This window comes from Bison bison, unplaced genomic scaffold (genome assembly GCF_000754665.1).
Source record: "Bison bison bison isolate TAMUID 2011002044 unplaced genomic scaffold, Bison_UMD1.0 scf7180017864201, whole genome shotgun sequence".
Classification (NCBI taxonomy): domain Eukaryota; kingdom Metazoa; phylum Chordata; class Mammalia; order Artiodactyla; family Bovidae; genus Bison; species Bison bison.
In genome coordinates, this window is record NW_011494773.1 from 1,947,646 (window position 1) to 1,968,837 (window position 21,192).

Genomic DNA, 21,192 nt, shown 5'->3' on the forward strand with positions numbered 1-21,192 from the left:
GAGCCTAGACTTCGTCATTTAGCACAGATGAGTCATTTATCCAGAGGTCACACATCACTCGGATCCATGCTCTAGGATCGGGCAAAGACATAATCCAAGGTAACTTTGATAACTGTTAACATTCGTTTTATAGTCATCTAAACCTGTATCAAATAACTAGATAAATAATAGCTATGTATATACATATACCTGTCTGAGCAGAGACACGCATACACTTACATACACGAGCACATATGTATACTCAGGTCAAAGCACACTATTTCCAGCAATACCTTATAAGAAAGAAGATAACACTGTAGTTCTATTAACAGGGAGCTTTTCACAAAGCTACACGCAGTGTTCACAACATTACTGAATTACTTTCTAAATGATCAACACTTCCAAGAGCTAACAACAATGTATGTATCACAGATCAGAAAAAATATTAAGGTGAAATTCTGATTTAAGAAAACAGGCTCAAATCAATGAAAATGAGATGCACTACTTTCTTCCTGTTTCTCAATGCAAGCCAGATCAATCGTATCACAAAATATTACATAGCTGAAGACTGGAGATTATCAAGGCTGATAATGTTTTACAAGAGTAAAACTGATTTTAGAAGCATTAAAAAAGCAACAAGCAAATGTATATCTCATACTCACAATGGAGATTCTTCTCAAAGTGAAAAAACAAAAACCCCAACTGCTGCTCTTTTATTATAATGTTTCTATAGTCAACGCTGCCCTCTAGTGATACAAAATGAAAGTCAAGTATCAGGAAGTGAACACTGTTCACTTGAGGATGTTTTAAGTCAGGGCATCTAGTTTGGACTACAAATCCTACCAAGGACAGAATAAATAGATTCAGGATGACCTTTATTAATTATTGTATGTTAAAGTAGAAAATCATTTAAAAGGCATTAAATAAAGGACACTAATTCATGGAAACAGCAGCTTTTACATACTATGGAAATGAAACATCACTACCCAGTGAATTATTTACACATTCACATGAAATTATACAATTCAAGACCCTGAAGACTTATCACCTAAGACTTACCGTGAATACGTAGGACAGTGAAATTAAAGCCTCACCGTCTATAGACAAGACAACCATAGCCTGGGGAGTCAGTGGAGCCTGGCTACAGTGAGCCAGGCTAGTTGTCCGGGCACGTGCAGACACAGTGAAAAGTGGCCATAGACACCAAGACCTCACACACCCGTCAGCTCTGCCCAGAAGTATGCCTGTTTCCTCATTTTAGGAAAAAACCTCAAGAAAACAGAGCACGTCTGGCGGCTGAGTTCTAACTGAGTCCAGGAAACTTTCCAGGGAAAGCAGGCCTTACCGAGGGTGGTGCCATCCTGCCCCATGATGCACTTCATGGCAGTGATGATCTGCTCTGCCACAGGCGGGGACAGCGACGCAGCGTACACCGCACTGTGGGAATGCGTCCGCAGGTAGTCGATCAGCGCCTGGGGACGGCACAGAGGCAAGTCATTAGAGGCCGTGGGTAGGTGCACTGGCAACCTCTCTGCCTTCCGCCCAGGTGAAGGAAGCCTCCTCCCTTCAACAGCCCTGACTGGGGACGTCAGTCAGAGACACAAGGCCCACCACCACGGGCAGAGCACACTGTCAGCAACAACTGGGTTAGAAAAGAAGCAAGAGAGTTCCAGAAGAACATCTACCTCTGCTTCACTGACTACGCTAAACCCTCTGACTGTGTGGATCACAACAAAAGGATCCGCATTTGTTGGAATGTGGAAAATTCTTAAAGAGGTGGGACTACCACCTTACCTGCCTCCTGAGAAACCTGTGTGCAGGTCAAGAAGCAACAGCTAGAACTGGACATGGAACAACGGATTGGTTCTAAATTGGGAAAGGAGTACGTCAAGGCTGTATGTTGTCACCCTGCTTATTTAACTTATATGCAGAGTACAGCATGTGAAATGCAGGGCTGGGGGAAGCATAAGCCGGAATCAAGATTGCTGGGAGAAATATCAATACCCTCAGACATGCAGATGACACCACCCTTATGGCAGAAAGTAAAGAACTGAAGAGCCTCTTGATGAAAGTGAAAGAGGAGAGTGAAAAAGTTGGCTTAAAGCTCAACATTCAGAAAACAAGATCATGGCATCTGGTCCCGTCATTTCATGGGAAATACATGGGGAAAAAAATGGAAACAGTGGCAGATTTTATTTTCTTGGGCTCCAAAATCATTGCGGACAGTGACTGCAGCCATGAAATTAACAGGTGCTTGCTCCTTCAAAGAAAAGCTATGGAAAACATAGACAGTATATTAAAAAGCAGAGACATCACTTTGCCAACAAAGCTCAGTATAGTCAAAGCTATGGTTTTTCCAATAGTCATGTATGGATGTGAGAGTTAGACTACAAAGAGGGCTGACTGCCAAAGAATTGATGCTTTCAAACTGTAGTGCTGGAGAAGACTCTTGAGAGTCCCTTGGATACCAAGGAGATCAAATGAGTCCATCCTAAAGGAAATCAGTCCTGAATATTCATTGGAAGGACTGATGCTGAAGTTGAAGCTTCAATATTTTGGCCACCTAATGCGTACAGACAACTCACTGGAAGAGACCCTGATGCTGGGAAAGACTGAGGGCAGAAGGAAAAGGGGGCAACAGAGGATGAGATGGTTGGATGGCATTACCGACTCAATGAACATGAGTTTGAGCATAAATTCTGGGAGACAGTGAAGGGCAGGGAAGCCTGGCATGCTGCAGACCACGGGGTTGCCAAGTGTTGGACGTGACTGAACAACTAAACAGCAACACGCAACGCCCTTAGGCTTTGTTCTGTTTGTTATTTTGGCCATCCTGCACAGCTTGTGGGATCTTAGCTCCCCAGCCAGGGACCGAACCCACACCCTCAGCAGTGAAAGTGTGGAGTCCTAACCACTGAACCATTGGGGAATTTCCTGTTTTGTTTTTTAAACATGCCACAACATGGAAGGATGAAAAACTAGTTTTAAAAAAGACCTCAATTTAGAGAACATATAATTTAATATTATAAACAGATTTACAATCCTAAATTAAACAAGAAAGTGTTTGGATTGCTTTTAGATATGACTTCCTTCTAAGTATTACAGAAAATATCATCTGCATCTTACCCCATGCCTGCAAAGCCCATCCTTACATTCCTGAGTAAGAGAAAGACAGTTCTCTAATGTCAATTTTAAAGACATTAAACATCCTCCAGATACACAGAGATTTATAAAATGATATAAATGTGGCAGAAATTAAACAGAAATTTACTGGTTTTTTCCTAAGATCATTAAAGCTATCTCACTGAATGAAAAAAAAAAACAAAACCAAAACCTTGTCTGCCAGTAAGAAAAATTTCCAAACAATCAATTATATATCCCTATTCTCTGATGCCTTTTAACTTCACTAAGTCTTTAAATAAAATGTGCATACAAAGAAGCTTATGTTTCAGACCCAAACCAGGAAACACAAAATGCAACCAGGAAACAGTGCAGTGTGTTACTTCGAAAATACAAAATACTGTACAAAACCCAATATAAAAAGGTAAATATATTGTATCTTGATGCTCTCCCAGAGTATTATTTTTCTATCTTTTGGTGTAGCAACAAATCTTACCAAAAAGCAATCAATTCTCCAAAGTAAGCCTGAGATAGTCTTTTCCTAATAACAAAAATTTAGGGCAAAAATCCATCGAACCTGACCAAAACCAGTGAAAATGGGGTTTCTCTAAAAGGAATCAATGATGAAGAGAAAGTCCCTGTTTTAAGATTCTCAGGGTCAAATTTTAAAGAGGAATTTAAGTACATTTAGAGTACCGTGCACAAATACTCGACATACAGTGGTTTTTTCCTAACATTGTGTATAGATTTTTTAAATAACTGTTTTATTGATACACAACTCATGTACTATAGTATTCTCTTTTTCACAGTGTGTAATACAGTGTCTTTCAGTATATTCACAGAGCTGTCCAACTTTCATCACGATCTAATTTTAGAACATTTTCTTTACCTCAAAAAGAAACCTCGTATCCGTTAGTAGTCACTTTCCACTTCCCGTATCTCCTTTGCCCCGGCAACCATTAACCTATTTCTGCCTCTATGATTTGCCTATTCTGGATATATCATACAAAAGAAATACTGTAACTGGTGAGCTTTTTTGACTTCTTTAACATAATGCTTTCAAGGTTATTTCCACATTACAGCACGGGCATGTATTATTTGTTAAGCCCTTGCTACAAATGTGAGCCAGGCACACTTATCTCTGTTTTACTGATAAGGAAACTTAAACATTAAGTACTTTGCCCAAGGTCTCACAAAGTTAGGAAAATACTCAAACCCGAACCTAGGGTTCTGTCTCCATGGCTCAACCATTCCCACCATGCTATACTGATTTTCAAATACCCCGGAGTTCATTATGTAGTTTTTGGATTGGCAAAGACAATGCTCTGCAGTACACCAGAGCCAGCAAAGTAATTCTTTCCTTCCTGTCTTGATGCTCACCCAAGACGCATTTGAGTCCAAGAGTAGGGGAAGAAACTGGTCTTCTGTCCCACTGGCTCCCATGATATGCCTGCTGTGTCTGAAATAGCGAGCACAACTCAGGCTCAACAGAAGACTGTGCGAACGGGCAGCACCCTGTGTGCTCTTTCATACAAGAGGGTATTCTGTCCTCAGACCAGGATGTGCTTTAGAATGAAGCTCCAAAAGGAAGACAACAATGAATAGAACCCGCCTTTGGTTTATCAGAGGCACTGAGAGGGGAGCTGAAGTCTGAAGCCTGCTGGCACCAGGTACCTGATCCACAAACAAATTCAGGATGTCCACATCCAAGTTCGGGACTCTACCTCCTCAAAACTTAAATCTAGTAGCCAGGGCCTTAGTGTACCTTAACTGCTCGATTGTCAGGGCCCGTTTACCTTCTTGCCTCCGATGTATCCTCCAGAAGCACCAAAGCTTTTTGTGAATGTTCCCATCATGATGTCCACATCCTCAGGATCCAGGCCAAAGTAGTCCACCACGCCTCGTCCTGTAGGGCCCAGAGCCCCGATGCTGTGAGCTTCATCTAGATACAAGTACGCCTTGTATTTCTTCTTCAGGGCAATCACTTCAGGAAGGCGAACAATAGACCCCTCCATGCTGGCAAAACAGGGGAAAATACACACACACACGGAGACTTTTTAACTCTCAAAACCAGGAGGTGGCCACTTTATTATTATAAGTTCATTGCTTTTAAAAATGATCTGACAATGCTGCTTGTGGTTTTAAACTGGCAACGACAGACAATGCCATGGCTAGGCAGATATCCAGAGGAAAGGAGATTGGATCTTTTAAAACAAACACCAGAATACAAGTGACCTTAATTCACCACAGAGGGACAGAGGTCACAGTAGATTCTTCTAAAGTTTGTAATTACAGGCAACATTTGACTTTACACATATTGCCTGTGTAATTAAAGTTACACGAAAGAATAAAAAACATTAGGAGGTGGAAGAATAAATACAAGGGCTGCAGACAGGTAAACAATATAAAATGTTTCTTAAAATTAAATGGCATGTAATTTGTTCTGACACATTAGAAAACATATTCTAATTCTTTTCCTTATGTGTAAACTCCCTATACAAACAGTGGAAAAATAATGGACCCAAAAAGAAAGGAGACTTGGAGATGATATATATAGCATGATGAAAAGAATAAAGGCGACCCAGGTATTTTAACAAGTCAGAAACTCTGTCTCCTTAGTTTTCAAAGGGTCTAGATTAGTGTCCCCTTCAACTTAAAAATTCTATGACTTCATGTGGCAAATCAGACAGAATAAATATAGCAGGATTACCTATATATTCCCTCCACAAGGATTAGAATTTTCTTCCAGGGCCTTCGTGTCCGAGGCTGACCATAAACAATGGCATCTTTCAACAGCTTCTCTAGGCTTTGCATATCTGTAGCACACAAAAAAGAATTTCAGCACAAAGTATCTTCCTCTTTTCTAACTTTATTCCTAAAATGAAAATATACATTTCTTATTCAGGAAGCATGTCTCAGATAGCAAAGGACATTAACATACTTAGAATCGGACAGAACAAAAACGGGGCAAAATGGGTAGGTTACCGATAACTTGAATTAAAATCTCATTTAAAATGTAACAAGTGTTCAAAAACACCAGAAACTCAATTAAATGAGTGTGGTAAAGTTGACTTAGTTGGTTAGCATGTTTATGAAATGACCGATTTTTTTCATGAAATTTCATTTAGCTTTTTTTGTATTTAAACAATCAAATGTATCTTTAATCCTAGTCATCCATTCAGAAGTAAACGCATAAAGAAAGCTGAGTAAGAAAATGAGAATAAACTACTATAAACACATACACCTTCTAAATAGCAAATATGGGAGAAAAACTTCTAAGTGCATATCCCATTTCCTTTCACCTAGGATATATTCAATAAAAGCTTGTTAAGTAGTTTTATCTTGGTAGTGGTTAGAAATAACACCAGTCTGGACAGGCATGAATCTATATGTTAAACAAGCCTGGCAATCAGTAGAGACTGTTCCATGTTTGACTTGACCAGCTGTCTGTCTACAACCAAGTTCTTGGGGCTCTGCTGTTATGGCAATTACCAGGCCTAGGAAACACTTGCGGGTGTACTGCCATTAAGGAGAATAACTTTCCTGTTAAAGATAAACACTTGGAAGACCACTGTTACTACCACTACAGACTTCACACTTAAAATATATGTCCTGAAACAAGGCCCTTGAGAGTTCTCCGCCCAAAAATGTATGCAACATGAAGTTTAGGGTATATTTATCAGGGGTGGGAGACACCCTTGTCATAAATCTGGTTCGTTACTGTTCATCACTGAAGGGAGGGGTTACAAAGTCACACGGATTTGCTCTCTTTATAAAATAACCGGTAGAAAAGAGAAGTAAGGTAATAAGAACACACACTGTAAACACAAATAAAATGGCCAAAAGTTGACTGTTTACACTTTCAGTTATTCATAGCAAAGCAATCTTATCTGCTATCTAACCCAGAAAAAGGAGATGCTCCCACAAAGTAAAAAATCTGATCTGAAGCTGCCCTCTGATCACAGAGAGGGCAATGTGTGGCAATTAGCAGAAGACAAGTAAAAATGGACTCATTGTTTTAGCTTCCTCTGTTTATACAGAGAAAGGAAGAGAAAAATAAAATGTTGATTTAAAATTTTACATGAAAGAAAATACCCGAATTCTTGACCATATTATCTACTTAGGAAACAAAATTCAATACTTTTCTCATAGTATACTCTCCAAATCCCATGTAAATTAGAGATTTAGACAAAAAACATACCACAAAATGACCAGAAGAAAAAGTAAGAGAATAATCTGAGAATGAGAAAGGCCATCACACAAAATCCAAACAAAAGTCGTAAAACAGTAAATGTGACATCAACCTTTCAGCAAGTCCACAGGGCAAGACACTAAAAACAAAGTTAAAAATAAAAAATACTGCAACACAAAGGGCTCTTATAACCAGTAAAAAGACAAACAGTTTGAAAATCACCAATTTACAAAGAAATACAAAGACAATAACTCTGTATAAAAAGTTGCTCAACACCTAATAAACAAAAATTAATGTTATTGGACTTATTAGATTAGGAAAGCATTTAAATGATACACGTTGGCCTGTAAGTAGAAACAGTCACTGTTTTTGATTTCAGGTGTTGTTGAGTAAAAATCTGTACAGTGCTTGGAGGCAATCTGGAAAAGTATAGCAAATGTCTATCATTTTAACCATGCATTCTAAAGACTGCTGGGAATTTACCCTAAGGCACTAATCAGACTAGTGAGGAAAATATGAATGTAGGTGGAACTGCTTCTAGCAGAGAAACTCAGAAACAGCCTGGATGTTCCAACGGAAGGACGGACTGAATGAGAGCACAGCCTGCCACCTCACTCTGACAGGAGGCAGGCGCATGTACCGCCATAGTTCCCAGTGTGCTTCAAGAAAACAAGTCATACAACGGTGCTTCATAAATCCCGCTTACATAAAACAAAATGCTGTATGTGTCATTCTCATTGTAAAGCATTTCAGACAAAGACAGAGATGAAATGAAACTGAAGTACCATCCGTAAACCTTCCATCCAGAGGCATACATCTAGTATTTGAGTGTACCTTCTTTCAGACTTTTGTCTGACGTTTGTCTAAAAGACTTCTTCTGTCTTTTAGACCTTTGTGTACACATTTTGGTAAAAGATGATATTAAACAGTTTGGTCATATCTCTTCACTCCACGAGAGCATTTTAACCTGGAAAGCTATGCGTTTTTATTACAATTATTTTAATAATGCACTAAGATATTTCCATTTAGGGAAAGTCTTGGCCTAGTGCCACTTTTCTCTGCTTTTATGGCACCTGTTCATATCTGCATTTCAGTATTTGTCTGTTGTATTCTAACTAGTGGTTTGTCTACAGTCTCTTTAGCAACCAGTCAGAGATCTGGAGATCAGGAAGCCTGCTTTATTTCACTTCAATACCCACAATATTATGGCAAGACAGGCATCTAGTATAAATGCATACTGAACAAGTGATTTATAAACAAGGAAGATGAAAAAGTTCAAAGTCAGAAAAAGAACAATGTTTTACTTTGTACCAAAAGGCTTCCTTTAGCCTTTATTTTTATTCCAATGAGAACGATAGTAACTTTGACTTATTTTTTTAGATATTTGAAATACAACTTCATTCTGATTCTAAACGCAAAGGAATGCGAATGACAGCAACAAACAAGACTGCACCTCTCAATACTGTCAAGAGCAGGCATGGCGACAAACTCCAAGTTAGGGTCTCCAATCAGTTTTCTAGCAAGCCAGAGGAAGGGCCTTTCAAAGCTGTAGCTACTTTTGGCAGAAATGTCATCATTCTGAAGATTCTTCTTTCGGTGGAAGACAACTGACTTTGCCTTAACCTTTCTGTCCTTAATATCCACTTTGTTGCCACACAACACAACTGGGATGTTCTCACATGCTCGTAGTACCAGATCTCTATGCCAGTTAGGCACATTCTTGTAAGTAACTCTTGATGTAATGTCAAACATTATAATGGCACACTGAGCTTGTATATAATAGCCATCTCTCAGTCCACCAAATTTCTCCTGACCAGCTGTATCCCATACAGTGAACTTAATCTGTCCTCTGTTGGTATGGAACACCAGAGGATGGACCTCAACACCCAAGGTAGCTACATGCTTCTTCTCAAATTCACCAGTCATATGACGCTTCATGCATGTCATTTTTCCAGTACCACCATCACCAACCAAAACAAGTTTGAACTGAACTTGGGGTTCTCCTTGGGCAGCCATTGCGATGTTACTTCCAGAAGCGTCTCCGCACCTGTCTAACTCAGATAGTAACTTTTAAAACACAGGACCAGAACTTATATTTTAGGTATTGGTACTTCAGTTTCATTTACAGTTTCAACTGTTAATGTAACTAATTGTTACCACTGCCACTAATCCAAACAATCCTAAATCCTGAAGCCAGAGTAGATTTCACAACAAACTCACTGTTGTGTTTGAAGACTCGAATGGTTGCCCCTGAGAGTCTGGCTCCCAGAACCAGTGAAGCATGGTTCAGTTCATCACTCAGAATCAGGCAACCCTGCAAAATCACCAGGAGAGGAAGATAAGAATCTGAGGGGAAAGGTTTAGTTAGACGAACTACAAAACGCTAAAACCATTAATAATTATATTTTAGTAGGGAAAGTCTGCACAATGGCAAAGGTATCAGTTTGCTCTGAAGTCTTTGTTTATAATACTGATAGTATAAAATATTAGCTTATTATATACTAAATATTACATAAATCATATTGTTATTATTGTTTAGACGCTGTAACTTTTTCCATCCTTTTACTTTTAGCCTGTGTCTTTAATTTAAAAAAAAACTTTTAATCTAACTTGACAATCCATCTTCTACTTAGAAATACAAACCGTTTATGTTTAATGTGACATCAATATAGTTGTGTTTAAATCTTCTCTCTTGCATATATATATATATGTATGTGTATGTGAGTGCCAAGTCACTTCACTCATGTCTGACTCTTTGTGACCCTATAGACCATAGCCTGCCAGGCTCCTCTGTCCACAGAGATTCCCCAGGCCAGAATACAGGAGTGGGTTGCCATGCCCTCCAGAAGGGAATCTTCCCAACCCAGGGATCAAACCTGAGTCTCTTATGTCTCCTGCATTGGCAGGCAGGTTCTTTACCACTAGTGCCACCTGGGACGCTCAATGTGCGTGCGTGCACACACACACACACACACACACACACACACACACACACACTTTGCCCATATATCTCTGAACAATGTGCATTACAGTAACAACAAGTATTAGGGACCTATATACTTTCATATTTTTCTACTAGAAGAAACAACCTGATTAATAATTTCCAAACTAAACATCCGTTCTCCCATTATTTTAGTCTTTTATGAGATTTTATTTATAAGAATTCCTTTAAAACGAAATGAAGAAACAGTCATCTAAAGGCAATACAGAAAAAAATCATGGGTTCCAGTAAAAAAGCTTCAACTGATGTTAAGTTTCCACGGGATACACTTATACAAAATTTTTCCGGCTTGCCTGAATGTTTTACAAAACAAAAGAAGATATACATGAGGGAGCTTTCCTAAGTGACAGACTAAATCTTACTTTGCTAACAAGAGCAGGAATGTTCATTGAATTTGTTGCAAATCCCATGCCATATGCCATAGCAGCTTCTACTCCCAAGAAATTTGCCACAAGCTTCTCTAGTTCTTCATGCTTGTCCAGGTTTCCTGTGTGAAGAAGTTAATGAAGTCAATGTCACCAAAGTTCAAATTTAAGAGTTACTCATTACTTTAGAAAAAGAAACCACAGCCTGTGTTATAAGCTTTTCAGACTGAAGTCTAGTGAAGGAGTCAGTATCATGAAGAGTCAAGGCTCATAAAGACACAACAGTTGGATAAAATCGGATGCAGCACTTGTGGCACTTCTGTAAAGAGGGTTGCCAACAATGTCTCCCATTCCTATTCACACGTGCTGGTTCCAAGTCTATGCCGTGAGAGGCCTGGCAGCACCTGCTTTTATACATTTGAAGTCAGCTGCCATGTAAAATAGTCTAGAAAGCCTTGATAAAGAGAGATCATGTGGACAGGGAAGGGCTCTTAGAGACTAAGGAAGGAAGGGGCAGGGCTCACCATCAGCTGAGGTGCCAGACATGCAAGTGATGCTATCATGGATACGCTATCCTCAGTCATAATACCCCAGCTGACCCCACGTGGAGCTGCGATAAACGTCAAGTTCTTTCCAAATGACAGGATCACAAGCAAATAAATATATGTTTCTGTTTTGAGCCACTAAGTTTTAGAATGGTTTGTCACGTAGCAAAAGGTGAGTTAAAGAACACATTCCCTAACTTTGTATTATGATTTTAAATCAGTGCTCAAATCCATAAGGAACAACGTTCATCAATGATACTGGCTACATGTAGAAGAGAAACGATGCTGAGAAAGAAGACTGCTGAATTAGGATGCTATGTGTTCTTTAAAGCTTAAGCAAGTGATTTATCCTCTCTGGGCCTCTGTTTCTTATCTGTTTAACACCAATAATAACATCTGCTCTATCTACCTCATGACATTGTTATAAAGATCAAAAGAGATAAGATGTTCGAGCAATTCATAAAGGGCCATAAAGATATAAGGTGTGGTCACTCTGTGTCATCACTGCATAAGGCTCCCTTAAGCACATCACTGGGGATCCCAAGGAAGAACGACTCAGCAGCACTTGCCATTCTCTAGACCCATGAGAAACCATAATGAACAACTCTTTAACCTACTAAGTTTTGGGGTGATCCACAGGAATAAATATCCAGAAAGTTGTCTTATAACTTTTATGGTTATCAGTTCTCTTCAACAAGATACAAAAATTAAGACTCTTCCTTTGAGCTTAAATAAACTAAATCTCTTTGTAGACAACTGTTTGCTTTTATGTTTTATAGACTTGTAATAATAATAAAAGAGTTAACATTTATTGAGGGTTTACCACGGTATAAGCACTTTACATGAATCAGCCTATTTAATTCTTGAAACAGCCCTATAAGGTAGGAATTACTATTAGCCCCAATTTACCAGTATGGAAGCAGGTTAACCCTCATTTGCCCATGGGCTCAGTATACCAGTAAAAAGTTCTCTCAATCACTATCATTTAACCAATAAAGTCAACATTAAAGCTATAAATGAAACAAATACCTAATGGAACTTTTCTAGAGATAGTCTGTATGTAAAACATAATGGAAAAGATAAAAATATCTCAAAACACACTGAAGCATTAAAATCATCCATCACTTCAGAAAAATAAAGCATTCTTTACTTGATCTAAACTCCACAGCAAAGTATGTATTTGGATGTTCATATTCTAGCTCTGTATCAGTATTTTCCCTCCTGAGAAAAAGAGTTAAGAACATGAGCTGACCAAACTAATAGCCTATGCTTACCAATTTCCTGCCGAGTGCTGCACACTCCAACTCCATACTCCTCTAGGACTTTGGCAGCTGCCTCCTGACATGGTCCAGTGTTCCTCGCAAATCCGAGATAGTTGTAGGAACCCATGTTTATAACATCTTTAATTACATTCCCTGTGTACCTGTATTTCAACAGCATAAAAGTTCATGAAATTCAGGAGCAAGTCAAATACTTACATGTGATAATAAACTTATTGATAATACAAAAGGAAGCACCATCTGTAGGAATTAAGAGAGAATATGGTCTCCATGAAAAGCAGCTCAGACTCACTACCAATTAGGAAGGTGGACATTAAAACAAAATATCAATTTTCACTTATCAATAGGGATGTTTAAAAACTAACTACATCATGGGAATTCCCTGGTGGTCGGTCCAGTGATTAGGACTTGACGCTTTCACTGTTGTAGCCTGGGTTCAATTCCTGGCCAGGAAACTCTAAGATCCCACAAGCCATGCAGCATGACTCCGAAAAATTTTTTAATTAAAAAAAAAAAAAGAAAAATCTGACCATATTCAGTGTTGGCCAGGACACTTTCATAAGCTGTAGATAAGAGTATCTTTTCCTTTTGGAGGGCAGTTTGGCAGTACTTACCTAACAAACCTATCGTTTTTGAATGAACTTTTTGGCCAACTCAATACATATTTTTGACTGAGCAATTCCTACACACATATAAAAGGATATATGCTTAAGGATCCTTCAAGTTACTACACAATTCACCTACCATGTCCCTTTCTCAGGCACATGGATCAGTGACATTCCACATGGTGGAAGAACAGTCAGCCCTGGACCCCAGAATAAGGATCACAGTTCAGAGGCTTTACTGGTCTAAGATGGTCATGAAGTATAGACAAAGAATTAACTGCTGCTGTCTTAACTCAGAGATCTGGGGTTTTTAAGATAGGATGAGGCAGCCCAATGTGTTCTACATTATATGTATCTATATTTTAGAATATTAAGTAGCCACTACAAATAATGAGCTTGGTGAATAGGCACAAGAAAGATGTTACTGATATGTTAGCAAGCAAAAAAGCAAGATGTAAAATACTTTCTATATTAAGATCCCATAATCAAAACACTGTGTGCAACCCCAGTAATACACTACATACATACGCCACAGAAAATATCTGGAGGAATAATATACAATCAACTGATAATAATGGTCATCTCTAGGAAGCGAGCATTTGTGGAGAGGTGGATTTGCAAAAGGACAGTGGTTAGTTCTCATAGGAGACCTTCACTTTATTTGTATTATCTTTTAAAAAAAAGATAATAATAATGACCATACAACCATGAAAAGCTTGCACAATATAAACAAAATTTTATCAATATATAAAATTTCCTAATCTGTGCCCTGTGACAACCTAGAGCGCTGGCATGGGTGGGAGATGGAGGGAGGTTCAAATGGGAGAGGACATATATATATACCTATGGCTGATTCATGTTGATGTCTGGCAGAAACTCATTATCCTCCAATTAAAAAACTGGTTTTCTAAACAGTTCAATCCATTTAAGTAAAAACACTCCTTGAATCATCTGAGAAATCAAAATATCCATAAATAAATTCAGACACTTGACTCTACTAAACGGCCCAACAAAAAGGACGATTTTTCTTTGTGTGTGTTCTTTTCAGTAAGTCCAATTTTTTTTCAGTTATAATCCAACAGTGGCAGATGTCACAGAGAGATGCATTTTAAAAATCTCCAAAACAATGAACAACATGCAAGAAAGTTAATCATGCTGTATTGCACTCTCAATACTTCTACTCCTGCTTTGACAGAATACTCTAACTGCAACAGAAAATCTTCTAAGGTGAAGGAATCCACTGAAATAATTTCCCAACCAAGACTCACTTGAAGGACCAGTTGTAGTCATGAGACTGTCTCTCCATAATGTCCACCCTGGCTCCAGGCACACTGCAGATGGGCCGGTTCCAGTTGTCTCTGATCCTCATGTAGAGATTCCTCGTGTAGAAGTTCTCGAAATCCTGGTACAATGACACAAAGTCCTGCCAACGAATGGTGAGATGCCATATGTTTAACTGAGTTTCTCTGCACAACTTCTCTTTTCATAGTACAAGAGCACTTTAGAAGGAGAGGTCAGTTATTCAGAATTAACTGATACGGAAAACATTTGGGAAGGCATCCATTCTTTCTGTTGTTTTAAACAACTCAACCAGATAAAAATCACTTAGCTTTGACCGATGAGCTCTAAGAAAATGGTTGCAAGTCACTACACGATTGCATGAAAGTAGGGTCAAAGAATTTAACTTCGTAAAGCAGACCTCATAAAAATAAAACTTAGTTGTACAATTCTGTCAATAAATGATTTTCCCTTCTAATAACCTTAATAACACTGTATTCTTCTCCATCTCTGCCCCATAATGTACTAGGGGAAATGCCATAAAATCCTATAATTCCAATTTCAACCAAGAAAAATAATTCCAAAATTAAGATTCCATTGTCTGCATATTTTCAAGGATCAAAAGGAAATTAATCCAAAGAAGAATTATAAATAAGAAAAACTAAAAGGTAGGTTATAGAAAGACACATGTCTTAGGTTTCTTTCCTTGGATGGGAGTTTTTAAAAAAATCTCAAAATGAATTTCCATGATCAAGACTTTAGACTTTAAAGATCTCCCTTATAAGTTACGCTAAATTCTAAGTCTATAAAAAATAGTCACAGTGGAGCTTTAATTAAGACATAATGTTCTGCTCAGAGCAGAGTGACCAGACCACATGAGGTCTACCTGAGGGTAATTGGTAAACAAAACAGAAGAAAACTGTACCAGAGTTTTACAACAGTCAGCAAACTACTGAGCTTCTAGCCCTCAGATCTGGGCTTGGTGCCAACCCAAATTAATCTTTTAAATAAGCTAATCAAAAATATTAAAACTTTAAGCCTTATTCTGTAAAAGATTTTCACTGCTAAAGAAGGCTCTACATAAAACTTTAAAATTAACAACCTTCTAGGACACTGGACTCTAAAGTGCCTACTAAATAAATAAACCTCACAGTAGATAAAAATCTCCTTAAATAAAGCTGAAGTAAAGTCACAAAGTTCTCAGGAATTTGTGGTACCTGATACCATCTCTCCTGCAACTGGTAAAGAGTCGGACATGACTGAGCGACTGAACTGAACTGAACTGAAGAGAAAATATCCACAGATGCTCTGTCTGTCACAACTGGAAGTTTACTACTCAAATATTCGGTGGGCCAAAAAGCTTCTTCAGTTTTTTGTGTGCTGTGTGCTTAGTTTGTCAGTCGTGTCCAACTCTTTGCGACCCAGGGACTATAGCCCACCAGGCTCCTCTGTCCTTGGGGATTCTCCAAGTAACAGTACTGGAATGGGATGCCACACCCTTTTCCAGGGGATCTCCCCAACCCAGGGATCGAACCCAGGTCTCCCGCACTGCAGGTGGATTCTTTACCATCTGAGCCACCATGAAGCCCAAGAATACTGAAGTGGGTCTGTGCTGTGCTTAGTCACTCAATTGTGTCCGACTCTTTGTGACACCATGGACTGTAGCCTGCAAGGCTTTCCTGCCCATGGGGATTCTCCAGGCAAGAATAATGGAGTGGGTAGCCTTTCCCTTCTCCAGGGGATCTTCCCAACCCAGGGATTGAACCCAGGTCTCCAGCACTACAGGTGGATTCTTTACCATCTGAGCATACAACCAAACTTCCCGACCCAGGAATCAAACTGGGGTCTCCTGCACTGCAGGCAGATTCTTAAAAATAAAAAACATTTTCATTTTCACCAAGAACTTTACTGAACATATTCACCATTTTGTTCCATTACCTTCTGCTATTTTTTAGGCAACTTCATAATTCCACCTTCCCTAAACTTTCTATCATTTTGAGCAAAGAACTGTTCCAGGTGCCTTTTACAGTCTTCCAGGGAGTTGAAATTTTTCCTACTAAGAGAATTTTGTAAAGTTCGAAATAAATGGAAATCCAAAGGTGCGATGTCTGGTGAATATGACAGATGAATCAGAACTTCCCAGCCAAGCTGTAACAGTTTTTGCCTGGTCATTAAAGAAACATGCAGTCTTGCAGCATCCTGACGGAAGATTATGCACTTTCTGTTGACTAATTCCAGATGCTTTTTGTCAAGTGCTTTCAGTTGCTCTAAGAGGAAGCGATACTTGTTGGAATTAATTGGATGAAGACCAACAAAGCCTTTGGTGTTCAATTCGCTTGCCCTATGATCTCTTTTCGTTCCACCATTATTGTATAGTATCCACTTTTCATTGCCCATCACAGCTTGTTATAAAAATGGAACTTTTCATTATATTTCAGTAGAGAATCACATGTGGAAACATGGTCAAGAAGGTTTTTATTCACTTATGTGGAATCCAAACATCAAAGTGATTACCATAACCAAGCAGGTGTAAATTATTTCCAACGCTTTATCTGGATATTTTGAATATGTTACCTATCTCCTGTGTGATATAATGTTCAGTTCAGTTGCTTAGTTGTGTCCAACTCTTTGTGACCCCATGAATTGCAGCACGCCAGGCCTCCCAGTCCCTCACCAACTCCCGGAGTTCACTCAGACTCACGTCCATCGAGTCAGTGATGCCATCCAGCCTTCCTCTGTCATCCCCTTCTCCTCCTGCCCCTAATCCCTCCCAGCATCACGGTCTTTTCCAATGAGTCAACTCTTCGCACGAGGTGGCCAAAGTATTGGACTTTCAGCTTCAGCATCAGTCCTTCCAGTGAACACCCAGGACTGATCTCCTTTAGGATGGACTGGTTGGACCTCCTTGCAGTCCAAGGGACTCTCAAGAGTCTTCTCCAACACCACAGTTCAAAAGCATCAATTCTTTGGCACTCAGCTTTCTTCACAGTCCAACTCTCACATCCATACATGACCACTGGAAAAACCATAGCCTTGACTAGACGGACCTTTGTTGGCAAAGTAATGTCTCTGCTCTTTAATATGCTATAATGTTGGTTGTTCTCAATTAATGTCTCGATTTGACACATTAGTTAATCAACTTCAACTGGTCTCCCCGATGGTAAAGCATCATCTGGTGAAAAATCTCCAGCATGAAACTTTACAAACCACTTTTGATAGATAAGTACCTTCTCCATACACCATACAAATATTTTTGTGTGTGTTTCAGCTGCATTTTTACCTTTCTTGAAATAATAAAACATAGAATCTGCCTGCAATGCAAGATACCAGGGTTTGATCTCTGGGTCGGGAAGATCCCTTGGAGAACGGAATGGCTACCCACTCCACTATTCTTGCCTGGAAAATTCCATGGACAGAGAGGAGCCTGGTGGGTTACAGTCCAAGGGTTGCAAGTCAGACACAAATGAACAACTAACACTTCCACTTTCTTTTCTCAACATGGAGAAAATGTTTTTCTTTTCTCTTCCATCTTCAATATTTAAATAGCTACACAAAAATTCAGCAATTTTGATAATTTTATTAAAATGCACACTGATATAACACCTGTCACAATACAATCTAACAAAATTTTTGAATGAGTTAAAGACAACTAAGTGCTACTAGAGCCAGGAAAAACCAAACAAACCTTTTCTCCAACCCAATAAATAAGAGCCACATTGGGGGTAGAGGAGTAAAAGCTGAGCTTGCAGTTTATCGGCAGTGTGAGAGACAGGCTATAATAAGCGATGGCTGCAAAGCTGCTGCTGCTAAGTCGCTTCAGTCGTGTCCAATTCTGTGTGACCCCACAGACGGCAGCCCACCAGGCTCCCCTGTCCCTGGGATTCTCCAGGCAAGAACACTGGAGTGGGGTGCCATTTCCTTCCAATGCATGAAAGTGAAAAGTGAAAGTGAAGTCACTCAGTTGTGTCCAACTCCGTAGCGACCCCATGAACTGCAACCTACCAGGCTCCCCTGTCCATGGGATTTTCCAGGCAAGAGTACTGGAGTCGGTTGCCATTGCTTTCTCCGGCTGCAAAGCTAGCATTTCCCAAATGTCTCAAGACAAAACTCCAGGGAATTCCCTGGTGGTCCAGGGGTTAAGACTCGGGGCTTCACTGCTGTTGGGCCTGGGTTCAGTCTTTGGTTGGGGAACTAAGATTCCATAAGCTGCACAATGCAGCTAAAAAATAAATAAATAAAACTCCAGCATATACTGTATAAAAGGATTTTGGCCCCATGACAAAGAAGCTTTCTCTGAAAAGCCGAATAATGGGGCCATGTGCGGGTACATACATCCATATAGAAAAATGGCTGAACAAGCCTGTGCTTATTCTGCATTCAAACCAGTCTTTCAGCCACAGGAAGTAAGTGACACAGATGACAAGAATCCCTGAGGGAATGTTTTACTTGAACTGCAGAGGTCAAAAGCCAGGGGCCCACTTTCTGACAGCTAGTTTATTTCTCTCATGTAAAAATAGGTAAAATAGGTACTAATTATAGCACAGGGAAGCAATTTTTTAAGAATTAATAATTTCTATCACAACCTAAGTTTAACTTACCAACCATATTATATACAGCCATATTATACACCTTTACACATCTATACTATGTCCAGATATATGCTCTTCCTTCTTTATCTTATTAGACTGAATCACATTGAAATTATCATTTTAGCAGTTCAAAAATGGTCAAATATTGGTATTTTCATGTGATTTGATGTAATTTATTATTTAAATAGCTTTTTATTATTTTTTATTTATTATTATTTATTATTTAAATAACCCTCCCCATACCATACCCCCAGAGGGATGGTATGGGGAGGGAGGAGGGAGGAGGGTTCAGGATGGATTTTCTTTTAAAAATTTAGAAAAAAAAAAAAAAATTTATTATTTAAAACGCAACGAAAACAGGAAAACAAATTCACAGATTTAGAACAAAATACCTTAAACAAAGTACAAAGGCACTATTCATAAAGGAAGACGGATAAATCTGCTTACTTTAAAAGAACTTCTGTTCATTAAAAGACACACACAGAAAACTTAAGGCTGATTCACGCTAATGTTTGGTAGAAACCAACACAATACTGTAAAGCAATTATTCTTCAATCAAAAACAAGTAAGTTTTTTTAAAAAGATATACACAGAGTGGCAAGACAAGTCACAAAATGGGCTTAGACAATTGTAAAATGTCTTCTAGAGGACATAAAAATTTCCTATAAACAGCTAAGAAAAAAACAAAACAAAAGAGAAAGCCAAGAGATAAACAGGCCAAAGATTTTAACTGGCACTTCACAAAATAGAAACATCAAATAATCATTAAACATAATGCAAAGGTGTTTAGCTTAATTGGGCAATTGAGAAATGCAAATTAAAACTACAATGAAATACCAGACATAAATACACCAGAACTGGCAAAAAAAAAATTTAATTCTGACAATAGTAATTGTTGGTTAGGATGTGGAACAATGAGAACTCTCAAACACAGCTGGTAAGTGTAAAAAATAGTACAATCACTTTGAAAAAGTTTGTTACTATTTAGTAAAGTTGAAGACATGCATATTCTATAACCCATGTATTCTAAGACTTGAGAAATTCATAGATACATGTTCAGGAAACATATATTAGAAAGCTGACAGCAGCTTTATAAGTCACTGACAAAAACTGGAAAAAAAAAAAAAGCCTCAATGTCCACTGACACTAGAGTAGATAAACTTTATTAGTTATACTCTTACATTGGGATTCTATTCAGCGATGAAAGCAAATGAAGCAGAAGTACCATAAGACAGCTGAATCCTATGCTGAATACATAAACTAAGGCACAAAACATACACACAATGCAAATCCATTTATAGAATGTTCAAAACTGGGCTTAACTAAATTGTATTGCTTATAGATATACACGCAGATGATAAAACCATAAAGAAAAGTCAAGACAATCGCTAGCCTAAGGGAGAGGGAAAAGGCAGGACTGAGAAGCGACATGTGGGGGTGCGGTTTCTGACGTGACAGCAATGTGTTACCTCTAAGGTGGTAGTTTCATCACTGCTCACTTATATAAGCGCTCATTACAACCACATCCACTTTTTTATTAACCTTTCAAGATGTGTGGTGTACATATGTATATATTGGTTATATATAACCAATAAACAGGTTAAAAAGTAAAGGAAAGAGCATTTTTCAATAAATCTCACACAGAAGTTTTACATGACAAAGTCTGTTGAACTGCCTGGCTCAACAGCATGTAACCCAATTTGCTTTAACATCTGACCGCAAGAAAACCCACTGTGTCTGCTGACACTAAGGCACGTAGCTATTCGGGAAACATCAGGGTGCTTCCAAACCTTCGGCCACTGAAACTGAAGGCTACACACCGGAAACCTTTGCTTTAAAAATGCTCTAGAAAAACATCTATTTCTGCTTTATTGACTATGCCAAAGCCTTTGACTGTGTGGATCACAATAAACTGTGGAAAATTCTGAAAGAGATGGGAATACCAGCCCACCTGACCTGCCTCTTGAGAAACCTATATGCAGGTCAGGAAGCAACAGTTAGAACTGGACATGGAACAACAGACTGGTTCCAAATAGGAAAAGGAGTACGTCAAGGCTGTATACTGTCACCCTGATTATTTAACTTATATGCAGAGTACATCATGAGAAACGCTGGGCTGGAAGAAGCACAAGCTGGAATCAAGATTGCCAGGAGAAATATCAATAACCTCAGATATGCAGATGACACCACCCTTATGGCAGAAAGTGAAGAGGAACTCAAAAGCCTCTTGATGAAAGT

General features: G+C 38.8%; 1 protein-coding gene and 1 pseudogene across 1 annotated transcript in view; both read right to left on the reverse strand.

Annotated features, from left to right (window-relative positions):
- The window catches only part of SPTLC2 (serine palmitoyltransferase, long chain base subunit 2), a 75,805-nt gene that overhangs the window by 46,211 nt on the left and 8,402 nt on the right, over nt 1-21,192 (reverse strand). The window contains exons 2-8 of the mRNA XM_010844391.1: nt 14,356-14,510; nt 12,477-12,625; nt 10,655-10,779; nt 9,512-9,605; nt 5,810-5,915; nt 4,896-5,115; nt 1,325-1,451 (exon numbers count right to left, since the gene is read on the reverse strand). Of these exons, the coding sequence (XP_010842693.1) occupies nt 1,325-1,451; nt 4,896-5,115; nt 5,810-5,915; nt 9,512-9,605; nt 10,655-10,779; nt 12,477-12,625; nt 14,356-14,510 (976 nt within the window). The remainder of the gene's footprint in view (nt 1-1,324; nt 1,452-4,895; nt 5,116-5,809; nt 5,916-9,511; nt 9,606-10,654; nt 10,780-12,476; nt 12,626-14,355; nt 14,511-21,192) is intronic.
- LOC104991786 lies at nt 5,925-9,505 on the reverse strand (annotated as a pseudogene).